This window comes from Pygocentrus nattereri, chromosome 17 (assembly GCF_015220715.1).
Source record: "Pygocentrus nattereri isolate fPygNat1 chromosome 17, fPygNat1.pri, whole genome shotgun sequence".
Lineage (NCBI taxonomy): Eukaryota > Metazoa > Chordata > Actinopteri > Characiformes > Serrasalmidae > Pygocentrus > Pygocentrus nattereri.
In genome coordinates this window covers 3,096,636-3,118,642 of record NC_051227.1, presented here as the reverse complement: position 1 = coordinate 3,118,642, position 22,007 = coordinate 3,096,636, and the positions used below count along the sequence as shown (strand labels likewise).

General features: G+C 38.5%; 1 protein-coding gene across 1 annotated transcript; it reads left to right on the top strand.

The window, feature by feature from the left end:
- Nucleotides 1-5,699: 5,699 nt before the first annotated feature.
- LOC108411476 (adenosine receptor A1-like) lies at nt 5,700-11,835 on the top strand. Its single transcript, XM_017683052.1, has 2 exons — nt 5,700-6,082; nt 10,266-11,835. The coding sequence occupies exons 1-2, from the start codon at nt 5,751-5,753 to the stop codon at nt 10,915-10,917; spliced, it is 984 nt and encodes a 327-aa protein (XP_017538541.1). The 5' UTR covers nt 5,700-5,750; the 3' UTR covers nt 10,918-11,835.
- Nucleotides 11,836-22,007: the final 10,172 nt, after the last annotated feature.

The window sequence follows — 22,007 nt, the reverse complement described above, 5'->3', positions numbered from 1 at the left end:
TGCTGTAAAAAAAAAAAACGTAAATGTTTTACATCACTGATAGGTCACCAGCCAAAATTCATACATTCATACAATACATTTACAGCAGCAAGTGAACAGCTTTGGCATGAAATAAACAGAAGGATTGGCTTAGGCTAGCAGCATAACATTAGTGCTCTGATACTGAAAACTAAACAGTGAAATGCTACATCAACACCAGCATTCCATGCATCATCAGAAAGGCTTGATTGTTAATAATAAGATTTGGGAAAACCGTTTTATTTCAGCCTATCACAGTGCTATGTTTGACAGAGTCATTGAGATTTGGATGCTTCATGAGTAGCTTTATTTATTAAATTTAAATGCATTTTCAGAGCTGCCTTATGGGATTATACAATGATTGCGTCAATGATAATGGAAATGTAATTCACCTCATATATGTTTGCGCTCTCTAATAATGCTTTTAACACCAGGAGGGCACCAAACTAGAACAATGGCAAAATTCAAACATAAAAAAGGAAACAGCTCTTTGCAATTACATATTCTCACCTACTGCACTTGTTCTGTGGCAAATGCCTTTAAAAATGCATTCACAGCCTGTGGGTAGAAACTGTTCATTAACCAGGTTGTTCTAGCCTGGATGCTGCGGAATCTTCTGCCTGATGGCGGAATGGTGAACAGGCCGTGTGATGGGTGGCTTCTGTCTGACCGGATCTTTTTGATCTTCCTGAGGCAGCGGGACTGGTAGATGTCCTGTAAGGCTGGTAGTTTGTTGCCTATTACGACTCCTGCCGTCCTCACCACTCCTCTAAGTGCCTTATGGTCACAGGCAGTGCAGCTGCTGTACCAGACAGGAATGCAGCCCATGAGGATGCTTTCCATGGTCCATCTGTAGAAGTTGGTGAGGATCTGAGGAGGCAGACCAAAGTTCCTGAGCCTACACAGGAAGAAGAGATGCTGACGGGCAGATCTCACAATCATGTTGGTGTGGGGGGACCAGGTGAGGTCATCAGTGAGGTGTATGCCGAGGAACTTACACTACTGACTCTCTCCACTTCGGCTCCTTTGGAGCTTGATGGTCCTTTGAAAGTCATATCTGGCCTTCTTGTAGCTAGCCGGGTCACCAGAGTTGTAGGCAGCAGCCCAAGCTCTTAGTTTGTCTTGAACCTCAGCATTGATCCAGGTTTGGGAAATGATCTGACATTAATTTTTGGTACAATACCACAGGTCCATTATCCAGAAACCTAAGAGGAGAATATGCCAGACGGGACTGTGTGATAGAAGGAGCACCAGCTAGTGGGGAAACTGAGTAAAATAAAGCACATTCAGTTTAGTTTATCTAACCGAAACAGCAGCTTGGGGAATTTTTGACTCAACTAAGAAGTTGTGTGAACTCTGGTGACCTCAAGTTGACTCAACTCAAGAAAAGCCATGAAATCATTTACTAAATAATTTTAAGTTCAGCTGACCTCTCATTTTCACAGTGCTGTTACTCTCACCGGGGGAGGTGATTACTTTGTGATTATTCTTCACCACATATGATGGGTGCTAATATTTTTCTATAAATCTGTTTTCAAAAAAAAGTTACTAAACACAAAGTACTGTTGCAAAAAAACAATGTATAAATAGAAATATACACTTTGCCCATTTGTTTAAAGGAATAGTTTGGCAAAAATCTAATTAAAATTATTTGTTTCCTACATCAGCCAAGAAGTGCTTGACATCTAATGTGTGCTTTTCAATGGAAGCTGCTAGGCTAATGTTGCTAACAAACACTGCACTCTCATCAAAAACATGAAACTGTCACTGGGGCAGGACCCCTCTTGTCAGTGGGGTGGAACCCTCAAGGGTTCATCTCAGTACCTTTAGTCAGGGAACATAACTGAACCATAATCCACTGAAATGATCTGTTCTAAGCTGTACTGACTCCACACGCCGCCTCGCCTCCAGGCTTTTATTCCACTGTTCTGTTTTAAAAATTTGTAATAAATGTTTTAAAAATGTTTCGTAAAATGTTTCGTAATAAAACATTACCTAGAAAAACATATTTAAGGTTCATAATTGAGCCATAAAGCCACTGCTGTACCTTTGAGGGAACATTTACATTGTTTGTACCTTGACCAACAAAAAACTGACCTGCAGAGAACCTTCATTTCTAACAGTGTGGACTTCCACTGTCACCAAACTCATCTCTTTAAATACTAGGCAAATTCTTCTTCAAAGCCTGCTTTAAGAACCTGCCAAAAAGCTTTCAAATTGGATTAAAACATCATAGATGGACCGTTCTTAAAAGTTTAAGCTAAAATTGGAACGACCTCATCATCTGCACAATGTCCTGCTTTGTAGTACGCCTCATTGTCATTATATAAGTATGACATTTGTTTTATGCGGTAACTTTTTACCTGACAATCACAACGAAATGTTGCAAACAGAATATTTTAAAATCTGGACTAACAGTGTACAGATGCTGCCCCCTACTGGCCTGAAATGGACATGCATGAGGAAACAATGCCCGCATTCTCAGATGAATTCCACTTCAAAGTAATCAATACCAGTTTTATTTAATGTTAATATCTAATTCACAGTATAATCACCATTCCTTACATTCTGATTGCTTTAATGTTTAGTTGTTCATGCGTCCGCATGAATGACAAATGTAAGTTCTTACAAATGCTCATATGATTCTGCAGTGTAGTGTATATAATAGTTATTACATTATACGTCTCCTCAGAGCTGCGTACATGTGCAGATATCCATATATCTCTTTGGCTCTTTTCACACTGGCTCTTAGTTTTTATTTTATTTATTCTGTTTTCATTCAATATGTACTTAAAACTTAAAGTCCTGGACATCCCATCAAATATACACTCATTCTGTGTCTGGTACTGTGGGTTTTGGCCAAAATAATCTGTGTAGCTTGACGTATTTTTGTGAATACTGAGGTACTGTATGAAAGTAAATGTTGATAACAGTCACAAGTACCGTTCTCCAAAACGTCCTACACACTTTAAAAATACTGTTCATCAAGTTGTTTGGTAAAGAAAATGGTTCTATATACATCCATAAACACTTAAAGAACCCTTTGCACGATTAAAGAGTTCTTTGCCTCGTGAAACCTTTCTTCAGCCTGGTGGAAAATGTGTTGTATATGGTTCTATATAACACCAAAAGGGTTCTGCTATTGTTTAGTAGTTCAAGCTTTCAACAACAGTACACCCCTTTTTGGTGCTATACAGCACTCATTTCAAAAGGGTTCTATATAGAAAAAATTTCTTTACTAAAGAACAGATGAAAAAACCCTTTTTAAGAGTGTTGAATGCGAGAGATATGAGATATTAGAAAATAAACTGTTCTTGTAAAATGCAGACCGTTGTACAGTGAAGTCAGCGTTCATTCCAGGCTCTGGACCAGGTGTTGTCATATGGTGAGCCTCAGTCCACATGTGGACTGGAAGTATTTCAGCGAACTCATAGTGAAAAATGCTTCTATTTCAACAACATACATGAATGGGAAACAACATATTTTCAGCAGCAGGCCTGCAACAGCTCATCCACTATTCACGTGAAGTTATGGAAATGACTTTAGCCAAAGGCTCATCAGAACAGAGACAACAGGGTCAGGCTTTTCGGCAGTCGTGGGCTGGAGGTTAGGGAACCGGCCCTGTGACCAGAAGGTTGCTGGGTCAATCCCCAAAGCTGACAGTACATGACTGAGGTGTCCTTGAGCAAGACACCTAACCCCCAACTGCTCCCCGGACGCTGTGGATAGGGCTGCCCACCGTTCCGGGCAAGTGTGCTCACTAGTGTGCATGTGGTGTTTCACTTCACGGATGGGTTAAATGCAGAGGTGAAATTTCCCTGTTTGTGGGACTAATAAGTATCACTAAAAGTAGAAAGCCAATCATTTCTCAGATTTCTAAGTGTAGAAGCAACATGTTAAAACAAGGAAAGTCATTGATGAAAACAAAGGAACAGTCTGTGTTTTTACTCCCGTTTCAAGTTCAGCGTTTGATCTGTTCAGAGACTGTAGCGCTGGTCAAAAGTGGAAAAGTCGCCTCTGGAAAACAAAACAGCCTACCAACAAATTACAGTTCTGCGAACGAATAAAATAAAGCCAAAACTCAATATGACAGCTCCACCAGAGTACTGGTTCATTCCCTCACAACAAGAGCATGAAATGCTCTTAAAAATATCCTTTAAATAGATTTATTTGTTATTTTTTATAAATTAATGTTACCTTATCACACAGAACTTCTTACTTGTTAGATGATTCTTTGTAAATCTTTGTTTTTCATATTAAATTATTTTCCTTTCTTTTTTCAGACAGTAGCCAGGGCCCACAAAAGGCTCAAATTATTAAGGTGCATCCAAAGTAGAACAATTTATCAGTTATATTTCATGTGTGCTATTTTATTCCGTTAGTTCCTTGAAATGATCATTAATATTTCAGCATTTATTCATAAACAGAGTCATAATTCACTTATGTTAGTCTATCTAGACCTTTGTAAGCAAAACATCTGACTCCTGCTTTTGTTGAATACTCCTGCTTCAGTTGTCTACCTGCTGTTTCTTTGAAACTGCATTTCATTCACTGCCCACTGTGCACTTTGAAGCAGATGCAGCATGTAAAGTTCAAAACAACTTGAAAAGAAAAACCACCAATGCTAAATCAATGTGATAATTCATTCCAACATCAGGAGGCTGTGAGTTCCATCTTCAGGTGCCACAGCGGTCCATTATCCAGAAACCCCAGAGGAGAATATGCCAGACGGGACTGTGTGATAGACGGAGCGCCAGCTAGTGGGGTAACTGAGTAAAATAAAACACATTCAGTTTAGTTTATCTAATCGAGATACAGATCTAGAAACAGCAGCTTGGGGAATTTTTGACTCAACTAAGAAGTTGTGTGAACTCTGGTGACCTCAAGTTGACTCAACTCAAGAAAAGCCATTAAATCAGTTACTAAATCATTTTAAGTTCAGCTGACCTCTCATTTTCACAGTGCTGTTACTCTCACCGGGTGAGGTGATTACTTTGTGATTATTCTTCACCACATATGATGGGTGCTAATATTTTTCTATAAATCTGTTTTCAAAAAAAAAGTTACTAAACACAAAGTACTGTTGCAAAAAAACAATGTATAAATAGAAATATACATTTTGCCCATTTGTTTAAAGGAATAGTTTAGCAAAAATCTAATTAAAATGATTTGTTACCTACATCAGCCAAGAAGTGCTTGACATCTAATGTGTGCTTTTCAATGGAAGCTGCTAGGCTAATGTTGCTAACAAACACTGCACTCTCATCAAAAACATATGAAACTGTCACTGGGGCGGAACCCGGGACCCCAGAACCTGAGCTCAGGACCGTCTTTCTCTCTAACCTATTGGTAACTAGCAAAGAGACTTTCTCTAGATAGACAAAACACTTCTTGTAAGTCGCTCTGGATAAGGGCATCAGCGAAAAGCTGTAAATGTGAAAAATGAAAATGTTACTATTCTTTAACAGGTTGTGTCGTAGTTTCACTTTGAGCACCGGCCTCTCTGCAGGATATCTGCACAACCATGCAAATAACACGAAATGCTAAAGTACTGATATTATAGGAAGTTCTCTTACACGCCTGTCACCGCCACACATCCACGTTCACACTTTGTGGTCTGTGAGATCAATCGTACATTGCGTGTGTGCAGGCAAACGAACGAGTGACTTGTGTGGAAAGCTTCCTGTAATCACCACCAGCACATTCCTGTGAAGTTATTCTCCTAATTCACAATGGCTGATGTTGGGGAGGTGATCTACACAGCACTGGAAGTATTCATTGCTGTTGCTTGTTGTCTGGGCAATGTGCTGGTCATCTGGGCAGTGTGGGTATCTGGAGCCCTCAGACAGCCCACCTTCTGTTTCATTGCGTCCCTCGCAGTGGCTGATTTCCTGGTGGGGGCTCTGGCTGTCCCCCTGGCTGTGCTGGTGGACGGATGGGTCGAGATGTCTTTCCAGGGCTGCCTTTTCATCAGCTGTGTGGTCATCGTGCTCACCCAGGCCTCGGTGTATTCGCTACTGGCTATTGCTGTGGACCGATATCTGCGCGTTTACATCCCTCTCAAGTAAGATCAAGCACAATTTATGTTCTGAGAGTGTAGAGATAAATTACTGAACTGCAGGCAAAATGAGTTCTGAAGATTGTATAACACAGTGCAAAGCTCTAAATTTACATTTTATTTAACCGTGTAGTTGTTTCCTTCAACATAAAGGGTAAAAAGTAAATATGCTGAACTGTGAAAAAGTGTTCGGTGCCTAAACAAATAGTTTAAGACCTTTTTCATCAGCAGTCAGTGGGTTTTGGCCAGTAAAAGCACTGTAGGCGATGGTCTACCAGACTGATGCAAAGTCAGAGTTGAAAAAAACATTTTAGATTTTGAACTGACTTAGAATTTAGACTGAAATTCTTTTGATTCGAGTCACCCCGTGCCTTATAGTATTGGTGGTTCCCAAGTGGTGCAAACATCAAAGCATTAGCCCTGTCATCATTAAATCGCGATTTTGATCCCTGATGATGCTAAAGCCATCTGTGGCCAGGAGTCCGAGAGAGAACAATTGGCCTCGCTCTCTGGGTGGATAGGATGGCTGCCCCTCCCTGTCACCCAGCACGATGCTAGGCAGTGCAGGCGTCTGTTAGCAGACATAACAGATCTAGCGGTTGGCACCTTCCTCTGAGCACGTTTGGGTGTCAAGCAACATTGAATACGTGCTCATTTGAAAAGATGCAGTGGTGCTTCACAGGTCTCAGAGGAAGGCCGTGGTAGCCTTCGCCCTCCTAGAGCTGGTGATATCGTGTGACTGGGAGAGGTCTAACTCGTGGGGGGAATTGGATACGACTAAATAGGCGAGAGGGTTGGGGGGGGGTTATTGAATGTTCCATTTTGCCAGTAACTAAACAACAATAACGTCTTCAAAACTTTGCAAAACATTGATAGTCACTGTTTCATTAGTGATAAAGTTGGCTCATTTAGAGCTCAAAAATGCTAGCAAACACATTTGAACAGTTGTACACACATAAGTTCATAAAATAAATAAATAAACAAACACTGCTCACCATGTGGCCATGAGGGACAGGAATGCAGTCTCACTTCTTGCTCTAAAATGCAAGGCTGTGGCTAAAATACATTTACAGCATTTGGCTGATGCTCTTATCCAGAGTGACTTACAATTTGATCATTTTACACAGGCAGGCCAAAGTGGTGTTAGGAGTCTTGCCCAAGGACTCCACTACTAGTATAGTGTAGTGTATATGGTATAGTGTAGGGTTTTTGCACAGGTGGGGAGTGAACCCCAGTCTATAGTGTAGACAGCAGAGGTGTTAACCACTACACTAACCAACCACACAATAAGGCTCCACCAACAGATTGAAATTCTTTGTGTTTTGGTATTGATATGAAAATGTGTAATGCCATTTACAGTTTTTTTTTATTTAAACAAATTAAACTTATGATGAGTCTACATCGTTAACTCCACTTTAAAATAAATGAAAAAGATCCTTTAAAAAACATTTAAAATGTAAGCATCATTTTTAGACTTTCAATTTAGGAGTCAGGGTTTGGGACAGACGCCTCCCAACAGAAAGAACCCTATCAATGATGATTTTGTACATATTTTGCTTTTTAGTGTCCCAGTTAAAGTCTCGGATTTAAACACATCATAACAAAATAATTGCAAATATCTACTGTGGGACTACAGTTTAAATTCATTTAGTAAAAGGTCCAAATACAAATAGGCATAAATTCAGTAAAAATTAATAAAACTTCTTGTTTTAAAAAAAAAAATTAATTAACGTTATTTGCATTTACTATATTATTAGTCTTTTTCTGAAAAAAATTAAATGTCTGCCAAATTAAATGTCTTTTTAATATCATTTTTGGCTGTCTAGAACCTTTACCCAGTACTGTATGTGTGGTTGTAAGTCAAATGGTCTAGAGTCTCAAAAACTTGAGTCTACCCAAAAGCTAAGCTGAGCTGATTAACATGAATTACATGAACATTATAAGCACAGAATTAGTGGGCATACCTTTTATCATGTTTTATTTATTCTTCTTATATTTGTCCTGTTCGGTTATAAATCTAACAAAGTTATACATGCATACAATAGGTTACTATACAATAGTGATTACTGTAATTACTGTATATTATATAGCTCTTTTCATAAGAGTAAAGAGTTCAGGAACAAGTCATTATATATGTCTGGGAACAACTTGCACCTGAAGATGTTTACATTTGACTGGAATTATGCAGAGATTTTGGTTTTATTGTTTTGCATGTTGCACAATTTTCCCCCAGGATCATCTGTCAGGTCAGTATCGGTGTGAACATCAAATCTTGAAAAGTTTAATTACTTTGCCTTTTCCAGTGTGTGTGCATTCACCCCAGAGTTACCTAAACCCACAGAGTCATGTGACCATCTTTTGTGGTCAGAATGAAACTTCTAGAGTAAGCAGTGTCAGAGTTCAGGTATATGTATTTCAGTTTGATGTTCTTCACACCTCTTACACAGCAGCTGGTCTACTTGGTGCAAAATGTATAAACAGTGCCTCATTCTTTGGGTGCAGGTGGACTGCTAAGACTTGATCTGAGGAGATAACTCAAAATTGTTCAAAGCGCTCTGACTTTACAGTTAAAAATGTGAAATATTGATCATAATATTTATAGTAAATTATATTTTTAAACAACTTTTCACTAAAAATGCCAGATTCCTAAAATTCTGCAGTAACAGCTCTACAGCATGCGAAATGTGCAGCTATGGCAAATAAGAGCTATTCTTAAGGTCATGGCAGTGATTACCACACCAGTGTTTTGTAATGCTGCCAAAAGCAACTAAAACAAAGAAACAAAGAAAACTCAAATTCTCAGAAACAGGGCTACGACTTTTTAGGGAAGAAGCTCTGGCAAGGCATAGTAAATTGTTTGGGAAAGGCACTCACACACTTAAGCCACTTATCCTCCTGAGTTGAGGTGGGGGGGGTGGTCAGGAAACACTCTGGACAGGCCACCAGGGCAGACACACAGACATAATCAAGCTCCTTCATCAAAAAATATTTTTACAATGAAAAATGACACTTTCAATTTATTATAATTACAATAATAATTTACACCAACAAAGTTTAAAATTTGGTATTTCAGCATTTTAAACAAAGTTTAAAAGTTTGGCAACAAAAAAATTATTTGACATGCAGAAATTCTAATTACTGTGGCAAGCTGGTTTTGCTTTTATTTCCTATTTTTTCTCAGTTTCAGAATTTTAATTTACACATTTTACAATTTTTCTAACTAGTAAATATTTAATTCTTGATATCTGGTATCTGATTTTCATATGAAATATTAAATAACAATTAAAGAAGTAAAAAGGTGGCGGAGGTGAAGATGCTGTGATTTTCGTTGGGAGTGACAAGGATGGACAAGACTAGAAATGAGCAGATCAGAGGGACAGTGAGGAGGAATAGTGGATATATTGGTCAAAGAATGTTGGAGATGAAGCTGCTGGGTAGAAGGAAAAGAGGTAGACCTCAGAGAAGGTTTATGGATGTAGTGAAGATGGACATGGAGATGGTTGGTGTGATAGTAGAGGAGGCAATGGATAGGGCAAGATGGAGGCAGATGATCCGCTGTGGCGACCCCTAAAGGGAGCAGCCGAAAGAAGAAGAAGAAGAAGAAGAAGAAGAAGAATTAAAGAAGTAAAAATTCAGGCAGTCAGGTTATGCTGTTACATTTTCCAAAAGTGTGAATATACGTCAAAGTATAACCTTATTCTGTACAACGCGCTAATAGCATTCAACCACAAACTGAGCAAATTCTTTGATTAATCTAAAAACAGAAGGTGGCCATACAACTGTAGTTTCCATTCAGCATACTATTATATTCTTTTGAGCAACACTGTTAACACAGCCATAGACCTTTGGTCTAGGTGACAAGCCTACTGCATGCTGTGTAGAGGCAGGGAGCTGCTCTCGGTGCAAGTGGCAAATAATAGATTTGAAGTGTATCAAGCACACGTCTCTGAAGCAGTGTGGTTATGGCTTCTGTATATAAAATGCTCTTAATTATAGCTGTGCTCTAGTTCTGAAAATCCTAAAAAAAATGCATCAATGTGGTTACCTCACCACCCAGTCATCCCCACGCTGTAACCCACATGAAGAAAACCACTGACCTAAATAATTACAATGTTTGTCCTATTCAGAAATCTGTAAATCAACAACTTTTTCATTTCTCCCCAGTAATTACATTTAATCTCCTTTTCAGGTACAAAGGACTAGCCAAACGGACACACTCTTGGGCCATAGTGGCAGTATGTTGGATGATCGCTTCTGTGTTGGGCTTCATTCCTATGTTTGGATGGAACAACTATAACCATTTACAACCTTCTAACTCCACCACCATTGTTTGCCAGTTCCTGACCGTCATACCAATGTCCTACTTGGTCAACTTCATCTTCCTCAGCTGCCTTCTTCCTCCCATGATTATCATGACTGTTCTGTATGGCTTCATCTTCTGCACAATATCTCAGCAGCTGAGAGGAGGGGTTATCAGGGCCTCCAAGTCTGGCGCATACTATGTTAAAGAGAAGAAGCTGGCCAGTTCCCTGGCTCTTGTTCTGGCTCTGTTTGCAGCCTGCTGGCTGCCCATACACATCATGAACACCATGGAGTTTTACAACCAGAGCAGCCTTGTCCCTCATATCGCTTTCTATGTGGGCATTCTGCTCTCGCATGCCAACTCAGCGGTGAATCCTGTAGTGTATGCTTTCAAGATACCCAAGATAAAGAGAGCATACAAAATGGCATGGAGGAAGTTTCTCCCATGTCGGAGAGAACAGCAAACCGATCAGATGGCAGAAAACTACGCAAGCAGCATCACATACAGCACTGCTAAATCTGCGGCAGGTCTTACATAAGCTGCACGTTCTACATAACTGCTTAGAGCTTCTCACTTTGATTAGAACTGAACACAATATTGGGCTAAATGTTCTCTTAATGTAGAAGTAATGTGAAAATATCTTTCTGCTACCGCCTTGCCAATTTTGACTTTAATTCGACAGCAGGATGGTGATCACCGCCAGGAGTTAACAGCATGCAAATTTCTCAGTATAGTTTCCTATTTTTCATTCTAGCATGACAGTGTATGAGAAGTTTCATTTTCCTGTTTGTTTAACCAAGGCATTTAGAGTTCTGCAGTCCTTTAAACAGTGAGCCACAGACAAATCGAGAACATTGTTCACCCATTGCATGTATTTTAAAGGCTGCGGTTTTTTCCAGGCATAAGCCAAGTTTGTCTTATCAAAGTCTATTCCTCTTTCATTCCTTTACACCTTCATTGTCCGTTCTATCTGCTCCACTGCTTGCATTGAATTCACTGACTTTGCTCTGATTTGCTAGACTTTTTAGTAAATGTTATGAGGTTAATTGCTACGATTGCACCCACTCTTATTTTGGATGAGCTGTTCACAACCAGATGGATCCGCGAACAAAGTTTACTTTGTAGCAAACATATATAGGGTGCCTTATATAATTTTGCTCAAACACTTTTGAAATTATTAAGCAAAAACCACTGGACTATTTGAACTAGTCAGCAAAATGACCCAAAATGTTAGCCCAACAGTGTAGATAAAGCAGCACGTAGAATGACATGGTATCTGAGCATTATATTTGTTTTGTTTGTGCATTTTGAAAATTAAAAAAAAAAAAATCTTTTTATCTAACATACAGTTTTTGTTATTTGATTTCTTTATACATGTACATGCACATGGCTAGGTACTTTGATTTTTTTTATGTATTTTGTTTCTCATACATAAATAAAGCTCACTGTATTGTTATTCATGCCATTACTGTAGTTGTTTTATTGCTAACAAACTAATCCTTACAAAAACTCTAAGATGCAAATGCAATGTCTCACCCAGGGAAAGATTACTGAGCAGCCCAGTCGGACCTCTGACTGCCAAGTTTTTGTATCATGACTGGGTTTGGCTTCAAAGAAAAAGAAAAGTAAACATGATTCAAGTTTGTCTTTAGATCTAAAAATCACAAACAATTTTTAGACACAATATGATATTGCACATTAGCAGGGTTGGGATAGCTACTGAAAAATGAGTAGTTAGCTACTTTGTATCTACTTTCCCAAAATGTGTAGCGGCTACAATTTAGCTACTTTTCCAGAAAGAGTAGTGGCTACTTTTTAACTACTTTTTGAAAAGTAGTGCACTACGTTTTAGCTACTTTTTGAAAAGTAGTGCACTATGTTTTAGCTACTTTTTGAAAAGTAGTGCACTACGTTTTAGCTACTTTCAAAGCGTGATTATCAGAACGTTTGTGAATCTCCATGTGACACACCAAACAAGTCCAACTTACAGTGTGAACAAGACACTGCATTTAATCCTGAGCCAGAAAGAAACACGCAATTGAAAAGCTGCAAATGTACAAAAAGATCACCAACAATCAAACTTACACACCCAAAGGCGTGAAATCCAACAAACATTAAGACTAAATTCAGTCAATCATTCCAGGTTTTTCCTAACAAAAATAACTGAATACAAACCAGAGAATTTTGAGCAAAGCTGTTGAAAATAAACTGTTGAAATAAAACGGCTCCAATTTAAACATTTCAGCAAGATTCACTGATCGGCCATCACATTATGACCACCTCCTCGTTTCTATGCTCATTGTCCATTTGATCAGCTCCACTTACTGTATAACTGCACTTTGTAGTTCTACAGTTACAGACTGTAGAGTACATCTGTTTCTCTGATACTTTGTTAGCCCCCTTTTACCCTGTTCTTCAGTGGTCAATGGTCCCCCCATGGAGAGCAGGTACTGTCTGGGTGGTGGGTCATTCTCAGCACTGCAGTAACACTGACGTGGTGGTGTGGTGTTAGTGTGTGTTGTGCTGGTCTGAGTGTGCAAAAGAGCAAGAGAGCAAAACAAGCGCATGGAGGAACTAGATGGTGCTAAGGACTTGTGGATATTTTGAATTTTTGGGGATTTAGGTTTAGACTTTGAGGACTTTAAAAGTTTGATGGACACGGGTTACATGTGGTGTATGTAGGGTTTTTATATATATATATATATATATATATATATATATATATATATATATATATATATATATATATATATATGTGTGTGTGTGTGGGTGGGTGGGTGTGTGTGTGTGATGGTCCCAGTACTGTAAAGCACTGATTTTCATCCAATATTACATTAAAAAGACAATTTTTTTTGTCTCTCCTGTTTGGGTTTATTAACTCTTTTACACTTATACTTGAAGTGTATTGTCCTTGGACTTCAGTTACAGTTTTCTTGGTTAAGATTAACAAGTAGATTGTTACAGAGTGGTGGACCTTACGGGGAAATACAGTACAAGACAGTATAGAGAGTTGCAAATAACCCAGTTTGGGGGGTTAATAAGGAAATGCAAATGGCTGACAATCAAGAACCAGAGTCAGGGGACGGCCTGGATGTAACTCCAGCTATCAGCCCTGGACCCCTTTGTAACATTTAGGGAACCTGTTGCAGAAATCTCTCTTTTAAGTGAAATGTACATTCAGGATTCAGATGTTTCTGCTGAGGAAGATACAACAGTCACAGACATCATCAACTGCAGTGCAAAAGAATCTGTTAATAGCCTCCAAAACCCACAGACACAGCAGTGCTGCTGTAGTTTTTAAACACCACAGTGTCGCTGCTGTACTGAGAACAGACCACCAACCAAAAATATCCAGCCAAGAGCATCCTGTGGGCAGCGTCCTGTGGCCACTGCTGAAGGGCTAGAGGATGATCAGCACAAACTGTGCAGCAAGCGATGTTGTCTCTGAGTTTGCATCTACAGGCTATTATCAGAGTTTGGGGGGCCTCCAAAGACTATTATTTGCAGTGCAAAGCAAAATATGGGAAAAATGGGGTGAAATAGTGTTGTTATATTTTTATTCAATTAGTATCCCCCCCACGACCCTGAAGGAGAAGCTTAGAAAATGGATGGATGGATATCAATATCAATATCAAAAAATGTGCTTGACACTTGACACAGCTTTTGGGCAGTGTTTGTCTTATAACATAAACCATTTAGGAAAAAATGTCATTTGTGTTCTCCTCCATTTTCAGCTGAGCATAAGAGTTGGGGCAAAAAACTTTAAAGCAAAAACATTCATAAAGTAGTATTTAGTTCCAAAACCTTTACATGCACTAGCTGCCTAATAATAAGAGCCACTGACACCACCACAGCATTTAATGCTTATTTTGGGGCATTTTTGACTAACATGTGAAATGAGTTCTGCTCCTACCATTACTGGTTACATCAGTTTCAGAAGCAGTCTGCCACTGCCACCACCATGCTTCACAGATGAAGCGGTGTGTTTAGGATCATTTCCAGCCCTTCTCTTTTTCCATACGTTTCCCTTCCCATCACTTAGAGATTAATCTTTGCCTCATCTGTCCACAAACCTTTGCTCCAGAACTCTTCTGGCTCATCTGTGTACTTTCATTCTGACCCTTCTATTCATGGTGTTGAGAGGTTTCTATCTTGTAATACAGTAGCTTCCTTTTCCTGAGGCCTTCTGCAAACTTTCACCTCTGCGTTCTGTAGACGTAGTCTTATATTTCTTTTGATGCTATTTTGGGTTTTTCTTCACAGATCTAACAGAGTTCCTGTCATCAGCTGCTACAGTTTTCCTGGAACAGCTTATACAAATTGCCTGAACCTCTATTAGTTTTGTTCTTTTTAAGAATCTTTCAGCTTCTCAAATTTTGAATGCCCATTTCTGCAGTAAACATGGCTTTAATCTCATGTTCCAAACAGCATTCTTTTCCATTATACTCAGTTTTCTAGTTTTCATCTTTTTTGTACCTTTTACATCAAAACTACACTCCTAATGAAAACTCTAATCATGACTACAGCCAACCACACACATTCCTTGCTATTTTTATGTGTTTTTGATGAAGGATACATGGAAAATCTAAGCAATAATCTCTTATTCATTGTTCCAGTACTTAGGTATAATTGGTGGAGTCCAACAACAAATAAAAAAAGGTTTATATTGTGTGGAAAAACACTAAAAAAAAACACATTTTATGCTTTATCTCATGGTCATCTATTGAATCTGGAATACAAACATTGTGAAGTATATGCCCAAAATAACCCTTTGTCCCAATGTTTTTGCTTCATGCTGGAGGTTAGTCTTATGGGATGCCAATCATTATGCCATATTTTTCAACAAAACATTTTTTATAGATGTTCACCTCATTAAAAATATACAATTTTCTCAAAGTTTCAGTGTAATATCAAGCTGATACACAATCAAATATAGTATCAAGCATCCCATTTCTGCTATTACAGTCATAATTTCTATATTGTGTAAGTAGTTTATTCTAAGTAGCCTTAACTTTAACCGAGCTGTTTCATTGTTACTGATGTATTAACTGATAAGACCCTCAGAAGATGGAGAATCGAGAAAAAGGGTAAAACTCGCTCAGTAAAAGTGTTATAGTGTGCAAGTGTGTGCTGGTTAGAAGATTAGTGAACTTCTCCTTCCCGCTGACCCAGTCCAGCTGCACTCTGACCCTGTGCACTTTCTCTAAGTGTGAGGCAGTGATCTGGCTAACCTGGACAGTTGTATGCTATATGTATCACTGCTTTTACTGTAGCCCACCATCCACACCGAACCCTAGAAAGAGCTTCCTTTTCTTGCTGCAGACTCTTTTATCACACCCAGTGGCTGGTTCTCACTGTGTCCTACCTCCACATCCCAGCAGTGTGACCCTGCACCAATGTAGATGCTACAAAACTCATTAACTGAACCACTGATCTCCATCAGCGTGCAAGACTAACAGGAGCAGTGCAGAATTAATTGAAATATGTCAATTGTTTCTTGTTTCTCATCAATGGCTTTTTTAAATAAACAGTTTGCCTGTTTTTAAACTCTCATTTTCATATCTGGAGCCGTACACTTCTTAATACACTTACCAAAGAATTGAATAAACTCAGCTGACTGTACTGCAGCATCTCCTGCATGTTCTCCCACACTCTGAAGGTTAGAAAGGTGTTCTGCAACACTGAGCTCCTGACGACTCCTCTGGATCATATGGTGCATGCCGAGCTCTGATGGACATATTTATATTCACATCATTTTCAAGGTTTGCAGATTATCCATGAAAGAATGTAGGTGTTTAATGTCTCTTGCTGACCAAACCTCTTTTTATTCTGCTATAAATACTATATACTAAGAACTTCAGTACATTTTGCCAATAAAATGGCTCAACATTAAGACAGAAATCAGCCATTTACTTACTCTTTCATTGTATATTTCAAATTCTGAATGAAAGCAAAGAGAGAATTGGATCATAGTTACAGTTTAAATGAATGATCAGTGATCTATTCTCTTACGGTGACATAAATGGGCTGGACGCAAATGATATGCGTCTGACATTAAGCCAAAAGACCACATAAGTGTAGCTAGGATGAAATATATAAAATATGAGAATACATTATAGTCTAAGTAAATTTGTATGGGATAGAATCAACACCTAAAATAACAAAATAAACCAATCATTTGACTGAACTATAAGGAACACTTAGGAGTATTTAAATTAGTGCACTATGTAGGGAGCAAGGAGCTGTTTGAGACTCCACCCCAGCATGAGAAAAGTGCTGTCAGACTCGTGGCGGTAATTTGGGAATCAGAAAGTAAACGGAATGTTTTTGCATTACACAGTGCTGTGTTATCATGTGTTCTCTGTTATTTCATGTCCGAAAAAAGTTTTTAAATCTTGAAATGACCACATAGAGATTGGAGACAGAACGATCTCCTCATTCAGCGGTCAATGGTTGCTTAGCAATGATACCGTCCTCTAAAGGAACTACATTTCTTGGCGGAAAACTTGTTTATGTCGATAATAAGAACTTAAATCGTTATCTAAAACATTGTGTGTTTTAATATATTTTATGTTCCCTGCCATTTTATAAAAGCAATAAGCCTCTGGAGACAGTGAGTTACTGCGATTTGATCAGGCCTCTCCTGGCTTATTGCTTTAATATATAGGTGAGTATATATATCTTACAGTAGCTAAGGGTCGGGGCTTGTGTGGTTCCATTATGACGTCATCATGCAGTCGAGTATATATATTGAGCACATCATTCGTAAAGCTAACTTAGGAGTGGTCTGAGGCAGCGCGGCAGGTTAGAAAACATAACATCTCCTCAAATGGTTCAGTTTTACTCACAAATGCACAAATCTTCACCCTTTTCGACGTTGTTCCGGTTTTTATTCTATGATTTCTCTAAAATCTCTTCAGTTATTTCATTAATTATTTCCATTTCTAAAAGAGTCAATGAGTCCGTGTTAGCTTTAGCTCTTAGCTACTTCACTGTGCATGTAAACTGATTTACCGAGTGACGTCACTGTGGTTAAAGCCCTGTTCAGGCTGGATTGGTTTTATCTGGAGAGGAGCTGTAATTTGAGTGATTATCAGTGAGATCTGTGATTTTAATCCAATACAAATCTGTGTTTTTTACATGTCTGCTGAGTAATAATTCCAGAGTGAGTTACTTTCTATAATTCATCAAACCTGGAGCTCCTTCAGCCACAGTAGTCCTGTTGAAATCCACCTAATGATACTGTGTTAACAAATCCCAGAAATAGACAACAACATGCAACCGGTAGAAGATTAAGCTCTAAAATGGAGCTGGACAGTTCCTTTATCCTTTAATTCTAAACAGCTCTACTGTAATGTAAAGCGTTTTAGTGATGGGCTGATTAGAAGGAGAATGAAATTAAATATCTGAAAGTACCAGTCCAGTTTCTGTCCTGTTGGATGTTTGTTTAGTTAAATGAGTTCACTTTACTAGTCTAATGCTATTCTATGTGGTATTAACTGGGTGTTAGAGTTGCTTGTTCTTTGGATCGTTTAACTCTAATCTTAACACTGAAGTCGGCGTCAGAGCTGTGACTTTCTATCCAGACTATCTGAGATAGTTTGGAGTAATTGAGGTGGTTGATACAACAAAATGTGAGATCACGGTACTTGAGGACATTTTTAAGATACACGGTCAAACATGATGCACATTTTTTGACATTTGATAAGTTATAACAGACCACATATTAAACAGAGTGCCACATATTAAAAAGACTATGACAATCTATGAAACCATTTATATGCATTTTACACTGTGCTGCACTAAATCCAATGAATCAGGACTAATTATGCTCTGTTCTTAATCAAACACCAATTTCGGAAGTGATTAAATACTGATAATATCCATGATATGCTAATTAACTCGTATTCAGATTCATTCAGATTCAGATTCCTTTATTGATCCCAGAGGGAAATTGCAGTTGTTACAGTGCAGCCATTTATGTAAAAGAATAAACACTTTACTAATAATTTAAGACAATATAGAAAAATTTACAGTATGTACACAGGATTTAAGTACTTATGAGTATAGTAAGGTGGCAGTGATTGTGATAGTAATAAGAAACATCAGGTATAAAGCAGTTACAATTATTTAAATTAAGTTAGTGTCCTTCTGAGTTATTGCACACACAATTGTTATTATTGCACATGTGAACAGTTTGGTATTGAGTTATTATGTTGTATTAAAACTACACAGATACTTTATCACAAATCGGGCAAATTTGAGAAAACTGGCTGATGAATGGATGGATTGTAAGCACTTCTGCATTATGAGAGGACAGAATGAAGTGTGCAGGAAAGTTGTACTGCTTTCTAACTAAAAATGAACTTTTCACTGAAACACCATATGAATCTGTCTTTAACAGAACAGTGAGGACATCCGTATGAGCACAGTGACTGCTAGTGCTTACTACCTCAGAATCAGCCTGACGGATGATGTTTTCAGCCAAATCCATACAGAGGTCACTGCAATCCTGAGGACTTTGCCTCTAGAGAGGAAGGATATGCTCAGTACTAAAGCAACTGCCACCTTCACTGCCACTCTACTGGACAACTTGCTGGTTCAGGTAAGATATTACACCTTTAATGTAATCCTCATTAAAATCCATGCGTTAAAGAACCAAATAATGAACTTGTTAATTTATGAAAAGTGCATAGTGTCGAACACAATATAACCAAAATTCATACCCTCATCAGTGATTACTGGCTAAAATTCAGCTGATACATTAAAATGCAGCATCACTGACTAAAATACTGTTAATGTTTTGAGATACTCAGGAGGTTAAATCTTCTGTTCTGTGCTTGTTTCTCTGTTTCTGTAGATAAACTCCACATTTACAGATCTTTTTGTCTATGCCAACTCTCCACATGGCTCTCCTCTGACTGCAAGTACCAGTACAGAAACTGCAGAAAAGCTCATCCTGTCTGCTGTCACCAAGGTGCAGGAGTTCTGGCTCCTGTGCTTAGTGTCTGACTGGTTAAGTGCCTTCCAAGACTCAGATCTCAACATCCATAAGGTTCTAGAAGGCAGACTGTCTCATATCACAGCTGAGACTGTGAGAGCTGTGATTGACTGTCTGCTGAGCAGCTGCAGTGGGGAAACCAGAGGATCTCCAGGGGTTCAGTTCATATGTACCTCTGTGTAACTTCCTCAAAGCTGTAGCTGACAGCATTAAGGCAAAGAGTTGCCCCAAAGCAGTCACACCAAGGGAGTCTACTAGTGCAGCTGGATCCAACATGGTTGAAGAACCTCCTACTGCTGTTCCTCCACAGTCTGATTCTGATGTGGCCGACAGAGAGGACAACTCAACTGGTGTTCCATCTGATAATTTTGAATCTTTTACACATCATAAAAGACATATCTTTTTAGGAGGACATATGGAAAATAAAGTATTATATTTTATTAGTATTATTTTTTTTATTATTATCTTTTAATTAATGTTTTACACTGTAAGCACTTTGGGATTTACTATAAATGAAAAGTGCGGTATAAATCCAATGTATTATTATTATTATTATTTTACTTCCCTTCATATGGAGTTTTCGCCTTGGCCACGTTTGGCTTCCAGAAACACCTTAAAAACTAGTGCAGACTTCAATGAAACATCAGCGGGGGAGCTGCAGAGACCCATTAGTACACCTGCTGTTTTACAAGGACACGACTGGAAAGTAGACAGCAGAGTTCCAGAGGAACTGGCTGAAATTGCCAAGAGGATTACTTCTCAGCATTGGGGGCCTCAAAGCTTGTCAGCAACATCCTGATGAATGAGGCCTCAGGGATTTCCATTTCCAAAGCAATCAAGGATCCATGTACAGAACTGAGAGAAACTCCAGTAATAACTTCTGGAGTAACGGTCTGGATCCTAGATCCAAGAAGAGATCCAGGCTTTTTAAGATCAAGATGCTGAAGCTCAGTTTTAAGGTATGAATCATTTCACTCATATTTTCTTATCAGCTGTTTTTCTATGCTTTTTTATGACTAATGGAAAAACTACATTGATTTCCACTTTGAACAGCTACACTTTTAAAAAGAAAATAATCATTCACTGATTTCACCTCCACATCTTTTAGAACAGCTGAAAAACACAACTTTTATCTTCTCTTTACAGAAACAGAAAAACAAGGATGATCCCAAAACTGTGATTTCCGAGACGCGGATTGAGGAGAATCCTGTTCCAACTGGTAAATATCTGGGTTTCTATCTTGTTATTCTATCTTGTTTTTGTTTGTTTAAATCTGTGTTATTAATTTATGAATGCAGCTCTCAAAGCTTGAGCTCAACAGTGACAACATAATAGCTTAGCCTGTAGCATAACCACACCGATACGCCTAGAACAGAAAATCATTCATATAATCTGTAAACTATAATCTGCACAGAGAGAAAGATCTGATTCTGAAACCTCACCAATCACATTAACCCCAAATCTGACAAAAACCCACCAATCAGGAACATCTTCACACTGGGGTCTTACATTCACCTTTTAAATCCATGAGCGAGAACATAAACACAGCTAGAGCTACAGGCCCAAATGCAGCTTCAGACAGTTTATATTTATTAATTTTAGAGTTCTGAACAGAGTTACTCCAAATGTCCATCACTACTCAGAGCGCTATACAGCTGAAACTCAGATCAGCACTGTATTAGCTGCATATTACTGTATTGATTCTTTCCAGCTTCACAGGCTGATCACATCGTCTTCTCAGTGCTTGTTTTGCTGCTGCATATCTTTCCTGTGGGTAAATTATGTAGCTTTTCCATTTTACACAAAAAGGAAAAAAGGCCTTAAATTCTTTTTGAACTCTTCAGATTCATGACCTTCCATCCAGAAATGGACCCTTACCCTGGGTTCTAGAAGATATTGTCCCCTTGAAATGATCAGGTTCTTTCTATGTTCTGAGCAGATTTGAGAGGTGGAGCTTCAATGATTTTGCATTCTAATCCTAAGATCTCACTTTCTAAACTTTTTAAAGAACTGCAAACACACAGGCAGTAATTCAGCAACATGTTTCCATGTTTCATAAAGTTTTAGAAACTTTTCCTGCAGTCACAGAGCAGAGCGGTGACATGACTAAGAAGTGTGTATTCAAAGTGCTGATTGGCTCTCAGATAGAACCTTATAGAACTAAGTTAGAGTTTGATTTTGGATATAAAACCTTTTTGTTTGAAGATAAAGAGTCCAAAAATGGATCCAACTTAAAACAACACCTCACATGAAGTTAAGAAGACACAAATGTCAGATAGAACCTTAGAATTCCCAGAGGATGATGTTTCCTAGTAAAGTTAGGCAGGAGTTCTTGGGAAATACATTGTGCCTCGACCCCTTAAAATCCCAGAGTTATTACATACTAAGGCTTATTATTCAAAAGTTCCTTTCTTAAAGCTGTTTGTAGGTTATAGAAGTGTGTAATGAAACTAAGAGGTTAAAACAAGAGGTGGTCTCTGGAACTGGATTTGGGAAACACTGCTTAGCGTAATTCATTAAACTGAGATTTAAATCAGAATCTAAATATCTCTCTTTCTTTTCTCTCCCTTAAAGGCCCAGAACCCAAGCAGAAGAACCGGGTCAGTGCCTTCTTCAGAGGAGTGTGG

Coding starts and splice junctions, on each gene's coding strand:
- LOC108411476 (XM_017683052.1), top strand. CDS start 5,751: ATGGCTGATGTTGGGGAGGTGATCTACACAGCACTGGAAGTATTCATT. Junction 6,083..10,265: donor CGCGTTTACATCCCTCTCAA/GTAAGATCAAGC, acceptor TCTCCTTTTCAG/GTACAAAGGACTAGCCAAAC.